This window comes from Cherax quadricarinatus, chromosome 1 (assembly GCF_038502225.1).
Source record: "Cherax quadricarinatus isolate ZL_2023a chromosome 1, ASM3850222v1, whole genome shotgun sequence".
Classification (NCBI taxonomy): domain Eukaryota; kingdom Metazoa; phylum Arthropoda; class Malacostraca; order Decapoda; family Parastacidae; genus Cherax; species Cherax quadricarinatus.
Genome location: NC_091292.1, coordinates 79,975,229 through 79,987,728, shown reverse-complemented (window position 1 = coordinate 79,987,728; position 12,500 = coordinate 79,975,229). Strand labels below are relative to the sequence as shown.

At 42.0% G+C, this 12,500-nt stretch overlaps 1 protein-coding gene across 2 annotated transcripts in view; it reads right to left on the bottom strand.

Annotated features, from left to right (window-relative positions):
* The window catches only part of LOC128690555 (queuosine 5'-phosphate N-glycosylase/hydrolase), a 37,130-nt gene extending 30,286 nt beyond the window's left edge, over positions 1-6,844 (bottom strand). For both annotated transcript variants that reach the window (XM_070083092.1, XM_070083097.1), the window contains exon 1: positions 6,136-6,844. In XM_070083092.1, coding sequence (XP_069939193.1) covers positions 6,136-6,708 — 573 coding nt within the window. In that variant the 5' untranslated portion in view covers positions 6,709-6,844. The remainder of the gene's footprint in view (positions 1-6,135) is intronic.
* Positions 6,845-12,500: the final 5,656 nt, after the last annotated feature.

Sequence of the window (12,500 nt, the reverse complement as noted above, 5' to 3'; positions counted from 1 at the left end):
AAAGTATCTAGTGACTATATATGTGTATATATATTATAGAAACCAGAAGGAAGAATGGAAGGCAGGAATGAAGGAAGGATGAGATCAAAGGAAGGAAAAAAGTAAGGAAAGACAAAAGAATGTAGGAAGGAAGGTAGGAAAGGAAGGTAGGAAAGGAATGCAGGAAAGGAATGCAGGAAGGAATGATGACACATGACCATTTACCTAGGATAACTACATAACACAACTGCCTGCTAATACTTTGAAGAAAACTGCTCAGACGAGGTGTTTTGTCTTTGCACATAAAAAAAAAAAGTCCACAAAAATCCACACACACTGGTTTTATGTGTGAGGAGTGTAAAACACCATTGTGTATGACACCATGTTTCAAAGAATTACACAAGCTGCAGAACCTCTAGGAATATGTTCGGTGACTGTACATTGGTATATATATTATAGAACAGTAATAAAAATTTTTTTGTATTGTATGTTGTAAACAAGTTTTGTAAACAATATATTGATAATTATGTTTGTGTGCTTATTGTGTTGTATACGAGTGTATATATGTACATTGCACCTTACTTTGGTCTCACAGGCCACATAAGTTATGTGAAAAAATAAAATAGTGAAAAAAACAATAAACCTTCAAATACAAGTAAACCAAAGTTTACCGGGTGAGCGGCAGTCGCCGCTGTTGCCATATGCAGCTCATTTTCTGCAAACTTCATGCCTCTATATCTGGGTAAGTACTGATGGGAATTTTTTTTTTTTGGACTAAAACAATCAGAAAAATAATCTTAACATTTTCATAAGAAGAAAATTTTTTTTTTTTTCGAATATTTTGCGACACCAGGAGACACTTCAGGATTGGGCCTTTCGACAGTCAAAGGGTTAAATAAACACTTAAAGCATGGGGGTAAACTGGTGTTTGACACAGTACATTCTCTATTACCTCCTGAGAAAATGATCATGGCACTCCATTCAGAGAAAATGGGGATGGCTAATACACCACCAGTAACCATTATAAAATTAATACACAATTTTTTTAACATAGTGGTTGCTTCCCACCAAGGCAGTGATCCAAAAAAGAAAAAAACAGTCTCATTATCACTCAATCCATCACTGTCTTGAAAGAGGCATGCCAATACTATACAGGTCAGCCATTACTAATCTGGCATCGTTGGGACATGTAGTGTGACGGATTATTGAGTTTGCCGGATTACAGAGTGGTTAGATTAGAATACAGTGGACCCCCGCATAGCGACCTTAATCCGTGCAAGAGGGCTGGCTGTTATGCGAAATGTTCGGTATGCGAATGAATTTTCCCCATAAGAAATAATGGAAATCAAATTAATCCGTGCAAGACACCCAAAAGTATGAAAAAAAAAATTTTTACCACATGAAATGTTAATTTTAATACACACAAACTGAAAAAGGCATGCACAATTACATGACACTTACTTTTATTGAAGATCTGGTGATGATTGATGGGATGGGAGGAGGGGAGAGAGAGTGTTAGTGTTTAGAAGGGGAATCCCCTTCCATTAAGACTTGAGGTGTCGAGTCCTTTTCTGGGGTTACTTCCCTTCTTCTTTTAATGCCACTAGGACCAGCTTCAGAGTCACTGGACTTCTTTCGCACAACATATCTGTCCATAGTGGCCTGTACCTCTCGTTCCTTTATGACTTCCCTAAAGTGTTTCACAACATTGTCAGTGTAATAGTCACCAGCACGGCTTGCAATAGCTGTGTGAGGGTGATTTTCATCCATAAAGGTTTGCACTTTCAGTCACATTGCACAGATTTCCTTTATCTTTGTAGTAGGCAATTTCTTCAATTTCTCTCTCCCCTCCTTTGAACCAGTTTCCTCAGGTCTGGCCTCTTGCTGTTGAAGTTGATCTATCAGCTCATCAGTGGTTAGTTCTTCATTGTCCTCCTCCACCAACTCTTCCACATCATCCCCACTAACCTCCAACCCCAAGGACTTCCCCAATGCCACAATTGATTCCTCAACTGGCATACTCCTCTCAGGGTTAGCCTCAAACCCTTCAAAATCCCTTTTGTCTACACATTCTGGCCACAGTTTCTTCCAAGCAGAGTTCAAGGTCTTCTTAGTCACTCCCTCCCAAGCCTTACCTATAAGGTTTATACAATTGAGGATATTAAAGTGATCTCTCCAAAAGTCTCTTAGAGTCAGTTGAGTTTCTGAGGTCACTACAAAGCACCTTTCAAACAGAGCTTTTGTGTACAGTTTTTAGAAGTTTGCAATAACCTGCTGGTCCATGGGCTGCAGGAGAGGAGTGGTATTAGGAGGCAAAAACTTCACCTTAATGAATTTCATGTCCCCATAAAGTCGCTCTGCCACGTCTGTAGGATGACCAGGGGCATTGTCTAACACCAGGAGGCACTTAAGTTCTAATTTCTTTTCAGTTAGGTAATCTTTCACATTGGGGGCAAATGCATGGTGTAACCAGTCATAGAAAAAGTCCCTAGTGACCCATGCCTTACTGTTTGCCCTCCACAGCACACACAAATTTTCCTTGAGGACATTCTTTTGCCTGAACGGTCTGGGAGTTTCAGAGTGATACACTAATAAAGGCTTCACTTTGCAATCACCAGTAGCATTGGAACACATCAACAAAGTAAGCCTGTCTTTCATAGGCTTATGTCCTGGGAGTGCCTTTTCCTCCTGAGTAATGTAGGTCCTGCTTGGCATTTTCTTCCAAAACAGGCCTGTTTCATCACAATTAAACACTTGTTCAGGTTTCAGTCCTTCACTGTCTATGCACTCCTTGAATTCCTGCACATATTTTTCAGCCGCTTTGTGGTCCAAACTGGCAGCCTCACCATGCCTTATCACACTATGTATGCCACTACGCTTCTTAAATCTCTCAAACCAACCTTTGCTGGCCTTAAATTCACTCACATCATCACTAATTGCAGGCATTTTTTTAATTAAATCCTCATGCAACTTCCTAGCCTTTTCGCTTATGATCGCTTGAGAAACGCTATCTCCTGCTAGCTGTTTTTCATTTATCCACACCAATAAGAGTCTCTCAACATCTTCCATCACTTGCAATCTCTGTTTCGAAAACACAGTTAAACCTTTGGCAAGAACAGCTTCCTTGGTTGCCTTTCTGTTGCCCACAATAGTAGAGATGGTTGATTTGGGTTTCTTGTACAACCTGACCAGGTCGGCGATACGCACTCCACTTTCATACTTATCAATGATCTCTTTCTTCATCTCTATTGGAATTCTAACCCTTATTGCTGTAGGGTTGGAACTAGAAGCTTTCTTGGGGCCCATGGTCACTTATTTTCCAGATAAAGCACCGAAAACACTGTAATAATACGAAATATTCCGATTGTATGCTTGGATGTTACCGCGGAGGCTGGCTGGTAAACAATGCCACCGGCGGAACATATGAGGCTGGCTCAGGCCGCACACTGGACGCGTCTCGGACGAAGGGCGGTGAGCGGGTTTTTGGGCGGTATGCGAGGCAAAATTTTAGCGATCAAAGCGTCCGGTATGCGGATTGTACGTTATGCAATGCGTACGGTATGCGGGGGTCCACTGTACACTTAACCCTTTGACTGTCGCAGGGCCCTTTCTGAAACTGTTATTCTATGTCGATAAATTTTTGGAAAAAAAAATTATTTTTTCTTATGAAATGATAGAGAATCTTTTCCCGACACCAAAAGTATGAAATTTGGTCAAAAACTCACGGAATTACGCTCCCGCAAATTTAGCGGTCTCGGCAACATACAGTGGACCCCCGCATAACGATTACCTCCGAATGCGACCAATTATGTAAGTGTATTTATGTAAGTGCGTTTGTACGTGTATGTTTGGGGATCTGAAATGGACTAATCTACTTCACAATATTCCTTATGGGAACAAATTTGGTCAGTACTGGCACCTGAACACACTTATGGAGTGAAAAAATATCGTTAACCGGGGGTCCACTGTATATGTATCAGTGATTTCGCCGACTTTGAGCCCTGTTTTTAGCCAATTCCGTTGTTCCAGTTGACCAAACTCACAGCTATTTCTTTAGAACTCCATTTTATCTATCAGTTGAGTACAAGAAACTGCCCATTTACCGATTTGAACTACTCAACAAAGTGGTCAGAAATTGGCAATTTGGCCAATTTCACACAAATTAAAAAAGATGCCTATTTCAAAATAGGGTCCAGAATAAACAATGTAGACATTCTTGGCACTAAAATAACATATCCTCTGTTCATTAGTCACATCTCTAGACCCCTCTTATATTACTATTGCTTTCTATTTTGATTTTTTATTCATACAAAAAAATACAAAATTTACTGGTATGCAGACTACTGCATTATTGTAAAAATGGTATAAATAATATAAGTGCACTAGTGAAAGAATATTAGACTCCCCAGTTGACGTGTATTGGACATGTGGTGTGATTTGCTTACTCCTAAACATTGGTAAAAATCGAACATTTCCGCTACTTTGAGCTCAATTTCAAACTCGTTTTCCATCGTGAAAATAATCAAAATCACCTCTATTTCTGTAATATGTTTTCCATTTTATCACTTGAGACCATGAAAATGAGAATACAACAATAAATACTATACGAAAATACACCTCAAAGTCGGCGTTTTAATCCAAAAAAACGGTCAGTTTTTTCTTCTCATTACGCACTGCGTGCTGCAGGATTTTTTTTATGTGGTGCACACTGACCACACAGACCCATTCTCTCACATGTGGGCCTACCAGCTTTCTCCCGCTTGATCTGAAGCCGCTAGAATTTTCGGGTATTAATATGTCAGAAACACTGGCACGTAAGACGTATATATACGACGTAAACAGTCAAAGGGTTAATTAACGTATCAACAGAGACTATTTCTGCTATATCTTCCTCATTTTCATCACTGCTTTCTCCTCCACTGGCTTGCTGCTGTGGATTTACAACCATCTGCACAATTTCTGAGTCAGTATGATGATGAAATTTGAAATTATTCTAGCCAAAATTAGTGCCAGATTAGTGATGGCTGACCTGTACCTGGAACATATCTCTACTCCTCCTTCATATAAGCACTGTACTTCCCACCTCCTGGACTCAAGTCTGGCTAACCAGTTTCACCATACCCCTTCATAAATGTTACTTTGCTCATATTCCAACAGCATGTCAAGTCAGAATAAAATATTAAAAGTAGAAATAAAAAATTTTTACCCTACACTGCAGATATAGAAGTGTTTGGAGATGGTTATGTAGTTTAACTGATCATAAGGGGGATTACCAATAAACCCCTGGCTGTCTTCAAGGTGCTGGACAGGCACCTAAAATCAGTACTTTATCAGCTGAGCTGTAGTTCATATGTCAGTTTACATGCAGCCAGCAGTAACAGCCTGGTTGACCAGACCCTGATTCACCATAAGGCCTGGTGACAAACCGGGCTGCGGGGGTGTTGACCCTCAAAACCCTCTCCAGGTATACTCCAGTAATATATGGCTGTGGGTCACCTATTTGTTTTATTAACTGATGCCACTTATATATCTGAATATACAATTTTCTCATAATACACAGTAACAAGGAAGAAATTTTATCCTACCTTAAATTCCTTCTTTTGCTTGTTAATAGAGAAGTATCTGGAGATGATTATGCTACTACTGAGCATCCAACATCAATGAGACTTTTATTTACGTTATATAAGCTGACTCAACTCATACATTTCATTTAATGACACTATCACACAATTCACTTTTTCTCATTCATAACAGTGACAAGGAAGAATTTTATCCTTCTTTAAATTCCTTGTTCTCTTGCTTGTTGATGTATTAGTATTTGGAGATAGTCATGTAGACCATTTGTGTAGTGCTACAGGTTGTATTTTATTGGTTGACTGAACTCATGCATTTTATCAGCTGACTTGATCACAATTCACTTTGTTCCACCTTAAATTTCCTTATTCTCCTGCTTGATGATAAAACTATATTTGGAGATGTTTATGTGATTACTGAGTGCTAGATGGCTGTGAGTTTATGTTTTATCAGCTGTGGTGTCTTACATAAATTTAGACTGCAATTCATCCATCTGATCACAAAAATGTGCTGCATAAATGTGTCTTATAAGCAGGTCTACTGTACATACATCAAGAAAAACTAAAGCAGGTTAGTACTTACCTCCTCTCGATCCCCAGATTGAAACAGAGTTTCATTTCTAAGTTTCTGCATTAAGTTGTCAGAATATTTCAAAACTCCAAAATAGGCCATGGCTTGGGGAACTCTGTAGTCAGCAAACATAGTAAGAGAGTCTATGTCAGTAAATGCCCCGAGTCCTTCTCCACGGTACAGCATCCATAAATCAGCTGCAAGAATCTGCACTCTCTTAAATAAAGCCACTCTCTGTCCTTCGTAAAAGGTAATATCTTGAAAACATGGAAATTCATTAGTCACAAGGTCAATTAGCTTCATGGCACTACCATCTGCCTTTCTCAGGACACTTACAAATGTTCCATCGTACTTCTCAATAAGCTTATCCCCCACCTCTTTCAGCACATGAATACGCTCTTCAAATAGTGGCATGGTTGACACAGTATCAGAACGAAATATGTGTACGATGTCATCTATTGTTAGCTTGCTATAAAATCTCGGGTCATACATTTTCTTTCCCTCATCAATAGCCCTATTTATAGCAGCAACCATAGCCATGTATCCAGTCCTTTTCTGTAAGAAGAAAGCAAAAATAACTTTCATGACAAATTAATCTAAGATAAAATTTCTAAATAGTTTCACAGGAAGTAGGAAAATAAATTTGTTACTGAGGGAAGATACAAGAGATATATTTGGTGACTAAGATATAGGGAATGAAGTTCCAAACTCATGAGTTGCATTCTTGGTGCTCCAACTTACAAAGAAGTTGTATGTAAAAGGGAACCTAATTTCCAACAGAAATTAATCGTGATGTACGTGTCCATAAATGAGTAGCTGCAGGTGTGAAAACTTAAATAGGTACCTATTTACCACATTCATAAGTACAGATGTTAGTAACTCTGAGTTCATTAACTGTGAAACCCTCAGAGGAGGTAGGTGCTTTGATGCCAGTGAGAGGCCCTTCTTCCATGGAACTGCACCAATCCTCTCTTTTCTTGAAAGGAGCCTGAGTGCCTATGGGTTTAGTGCTTCCCCACAAATGTAATAAAAATAATCAAACTGTTCTCCTATTAAAAAAGACTAACTTATTTAAATATAGTGTCAAGGTATGATGTGGTGTAATACATCTCAGAAACTGTTAAATGTATGAAATTTCTTTTGAAAGAATACCAGTAGTGGTTATGGAAAATGTGTACAGATGAAGAGAGCAAAATGTGACTTATCTGTTCATGTTTCTTATCACAGGCCTCCAACTTATGAACATCTCAAGTTACACACATCTTTCTCATACTTTATACTTGAAAATACTTGAATCACAATCTGTGAACTACCACAGAAACTTTCTGAAGTACGAGATATGGTAGGAAATGTAGAATAAACCTAGTGAAAGGTAGTGGCAACACAGGCACAATTAGAGAACACTCAATATCCATGGTCCAAGACTGTTCTACTCATTACTTGCAGGCATTAGAAATATTGCCAGGAAATCTAGACATCTATCTCCCACAAGTACCTAATTATCCAGGTTGCAATGGCTACATGTGGGCCTGTAGGCCAGTAGCACCAACAGCCTGGCAGTCAACAGAAAAGCCTGGCCTCATGCTGGGCTGTGAGGGGCAGAAGAACCCTCAAACCTATCACAGGGAATGTGTATGAGATGTCTAAATAAAAAAATTCAGAATTATAGAAACCTGTCTTTCTTTTATTTAAACAAGAAAATAATGAGAATTTCTGAAATAGCCAGCCTCTGTGAATAGTAGAAAGGGAAGTATACACTTAACCCTTTCACTGTCTCCTACGTATTATTATTATTATAATCAAAAAGAAGCACTAAGCCACAAGGACTATACAGCGCTGCAGGGCAGGAAGGAAGCGAGGGCATCAGGTGGCAAAAGGGAGATGGATGAGCAACAGGTTACGGATAACAGCGGGGCAGTGGATGGTGAAAGGGTAAAGGGCAGCAAGAGACTGAACCAGAAAGGGCTGAGGGGAGTGCGAAAAGTATCATCAGAGTTTGTGGAGTAAATCAGTCGTTGTCAAGAAGTCAATGAGAGAGTCAGGATTAAAGGAGGGTCCATCAGCAAGAAGGGAAGGTAAAGAGAGAGTAGGAGAACGAAGACGACGTTGGAGGTAAATTCTGCGTGCTCGTTGATAGAGAGGGCAGTCTAACAGAATGTGGCTAATCGATACTGGAACTTGACACTGCTCACAGAGAGGAACAGGGTGCCTCTCCATGAGATACCCATGAGTAAGACGAGTGTGGCCAATGCGAAGGCGGGAGAGAGTGGTCTCCCAACCTCGGCACTGATGACAAGAAGACGGCCAGTAACCTATGCTCGGTTTAATAGAATGAAGTTTGTTACCGAGCAGAGTTGACCAACGTTGTTGCCAACGGGTGCGAAGGTGGGTAGCTATTGCAGCAAAATAGTCCAGAAATGGAACACCTCGATAGGAAATTGGTAGGTCATATACTGCTGACCGCGCAGCAGTGTCTGCCTGTTCATTGCCCTGTACGTCGACATGACCAGGGACCCAACAAAAAACAATATCTTTATGTTTGGTAGAGATACGGCGTAGCCAAAGTTGGATACGGAGAACTAGGGGATGAGATGTATCAAATTTTCGTATAGCCTGTAGAGCACTAAGGGAGTCTGAGACTACTACAAATGATGACACAGGCATAGATGCGATACGAATAAGTGCTGCAAGAATGGCATACAGTTCAGCAGTAAAAATGCTAGCTGAAGATAGTAAATGCCCTCGTACGACGCTGTCCGGAAACACTGCTGCGAATCCGACGCCGTCTGAAGACTTAGAGCCATCTGTGTACACAGCGGTGGCATGAGAATGAGAGTGGAAGTGATCAAGAAAAAGAGAGCGGGAAGCCACCGTAGGCAGTTGAGCTTTCGAGCAAGGGAGTGAGAAAGAACAGACCCGAACAGCTGGAACTTCCCAGGGGGGTAGGGAAAAGTGAGATGCTACATGAACATATAAAGGTGGTAACTGAAGGGAAGACAAGAGTGAAAGTAGGCGAAGAGAAAAGGGACGGAGCAAACAGGGGCGGCGAACGAATAAAGAATGTCTACTAATATCGGTGACCATTCTATAAATGGAAGGATTGTGTAGATCGTGAGAGCGTACATAGTAACGAAGGCAATGGGCATCACGGCGATCAGACAAGGATGGAACATTTGCTTCTGTATAGAGGCTCTCAACAGGGGAAGAGCGAAAAGCACCAAGGCACAAACGTAAGCCTTGGTGATGGATAGAGTTAAGGCTAGAGAGAGTAGCAGGAGAGGCCGCGGAATAAATCTGGTCACCATAATCGAGTTTCGATAAAACGAGGGCTGAATGTAGGCGAAGCAGAGTTCGACGATCAGCTCCCCAGGAAAGATGAGCAAGGGTTTTAAGAAGGTTTAGCCGGCTGTGACAAGTTGCCTTCAGAGAGGTAATGTGAGGTTTCCAGGTTAACCGACGGTCAAAGAGAAGGCCTAGAAACCTGACTGTATCACGTTCGGGGATACGGGAGCCATAGAGATACAAAGGATGATCGGAGATAACAGAGCGTCTAGTGAAAGTAATTTGGTGAGTTTTGGTACTTGAAAATTTAAACCCATGTGTGGTGGCCCAAGTGGAAACACGGTTGACCGCATGCTGGAGAGAAACTGCAATAAGGTGACAGTCAGCGCCTGCACAAGCAATAGCGAAGTCATCAACATAGAGTGATGACCAAATATTGGGTGGAAGAACAGAGGCCAAATCATTTATAGCAAGGAGAAAAAGTGTTGTGCTTAGAACACATCCCTGAGGGACACCTTCAGCTTGGACGAAGTCCGGGGAAAGAACATTATTGACTCGAACACGGAAATGTCTGTCAGTTAAAAAGTTCTTAAGGAAGGATGGTAGATTGCCTCGGAGGCCTAAGGAATGGGCCTGGGCCAAAATATTATACCTCCAAGTTGTGTCATATGCCTTCTCAAGGTCAAAAAATATGGCAATAACTGAGTGATTATTCGCAAAGGCATTACGAACATACGTATCCAAGCGTAGTAAGGGGTCTATGGTAGAACGACCCTTACGAAAGCCATATTGACTAGCGGAGAGACTGTTGTGAGTCTCTAAATACCACATTAAACGTCGATTTACGAGGCGTTCCATCACTTTGCAAACTGCACTTGTAAGAGCGATGGGGCGATAGTGGGAGGCATCATGTCCTGTAGTACCCGGTTTGCGGAAAGGGAGAACAATGGCAGATTTCCACAGCTGGGGAAGAACTCCTTGTGCCCAAATAAGATTGAAGAGGTGTAAGAGGACTACAAGGGCTGACCGATGTAAATGTTGTAACATACGAATATGAATGTCATCAGGCCCAGCTGCCGATGATCGGCAAGCTGAGAGCGTTGCCTCCAGTTCTTGAAGTGTAAAAGGCACATTATACTGTTCTTCTCCGAGAGAAGAAAAGTCCAAGGATACTAACTCTCTGGCAGACTTTGAGGAAAGAAACGAGGGGCATAGATGGAGCCCTCGGGAAATACGGACCAGATGTGTGCCAAGTTCAATGGCAACGTCGAGAGGGTTTGCTATATCAACACCAGTGACCCGTAGAACAGGAGCCGGGTCAGGAGAGTATTTACCACTCAATTTCCTCACTTTTTTCCAGACTGCACTCATAGAAGAAGCAGAGGTGATGGTGGAAACATAGTCTCGCCAACAAGTGCGTTTAGCTTCACGGATGACACGGCGAGCGATCGCACGCTTCTGCTTAAAATCAACAAGTCTCTCAGCGGTTCTATTGTACCGGTACCTGCCCCATGCAGCACGTTTCAAACGTACTGCACGAGCACAAGCAGGAGACCACCAAGGCACGCACTTCTGAGAATGCCTGCCTGAGGTTTGGGGTATAGAATGAGAAGCTGCGGTATAAACTGATGTCGAGAAGATGTGTAGGAGCTCATCAATGGAGGATGAAGAAGGAACCTCACTAAAAGCAGTGAGGTGTGAGTAAAGATCCCAATTTGCCCGATCAAATTGCCAGCGAGGGCTACGGGAAGGTGGTGAATAGGAAGGAGAAGTAAGAATGATCGGAAAATGATCGCTGTCATGTAAGTCTGGTAGAACAGACCAGGTGAAGTCTAGTGCAGTGGAGGAAGAGCAGACTGATAGATCGATGCAAGAGAGAGTATGAGTACGAGGATCAAAATGGGTGGGAGTACCCGTATTTAAAACATGGAGGGGGTGAGAGGCAAGAAAAGCCTCCAACTGAATGCCACGTGAGTCACAATGAGACCCCCCCCAGAGGAAATGGTGGGCATTAAAATCACCAAGTAACAGAAGTGGTGGTGGTAAGGATGAAACAAGAAAGGCAAAGTCTGGGATAGAAAATGCTCGAGAAGGAGAGAGATATAAAGAACATATTGTAAACCACTTATTCAAGTGGATACGGGCTGCAGTGTAATGCAGCGAGGTATGGACAAATAGTTGACAGTACGGAATATCATTGCGTAGAAGAAGGGCACTTTCATTAAAGGTCCCATCTGAGAAAGGATCCGAAGAATACAATAAATTATAGCCTGAGATAGGTTGGAAAACAGCCGAGTGTAATTTTGGTTCTTGTAAGCAAGCACCAACAGGGGAAAACCTGGAAAGCAACATCTGAAGCTCACCCCGATTACCCCTGAGGCCGCGGATATTCCACTGTAAATAGGCCATGATTGGCGATGAAGAAAATATCAGGAATCTGTAGGTAAAGGCACCTACGGACTAGAGGGGTTAGAAAAGTCAACGTGTGGTGGCATTGGAAGATATTCAAGTAGCGAAGGAACGGAGCGTTGCGAAGAATGGGGTTGTGAAGATGGAGGAGAGGGAAGAGAAGGAACAGGAAGTGAATCAGTGTCCATTGAAGGTTTAGTCTCTGCAATATATTCTGAAATGGCTTCAAGTGTTTCTGAATTCAAAGATGTATGGGAAACCATATTGGAGATAGGAGGAGTAGGGTGAGTAAAGATTGGGACAGTAATGGACTGTACCAAAGTAGAGGGGGAGGGAATTGTGTAAGGGACTGGAGATGAAGTGTGGGGGGGGACAGAAGAGGTAGAAACCTGGGAGGTGACAGAAGAGGGAGAAACTTGGGAGGGGACGGGGGTGGAAGGCATAGTACGAGGAGGAGGGTGAATCTCCACACTTGTAATAGAGCCAGAGAGAGGGAAGAACTAGGTACAGAGACTGGAAAGGTAACGTGTGGAGGTGGAAGAAGGGAAGGAAGGGGCAAAGAAGATTTGAGCAATGTGGATTTTTTGGACTTCTGAGTAGAGGGGCGATTGGTATTAGGTGTCGTACGAGGTCTTGTCGATACTGGGGCTTGTGAGGAAGGACGCGAAGATGTGAGAACAGACTGA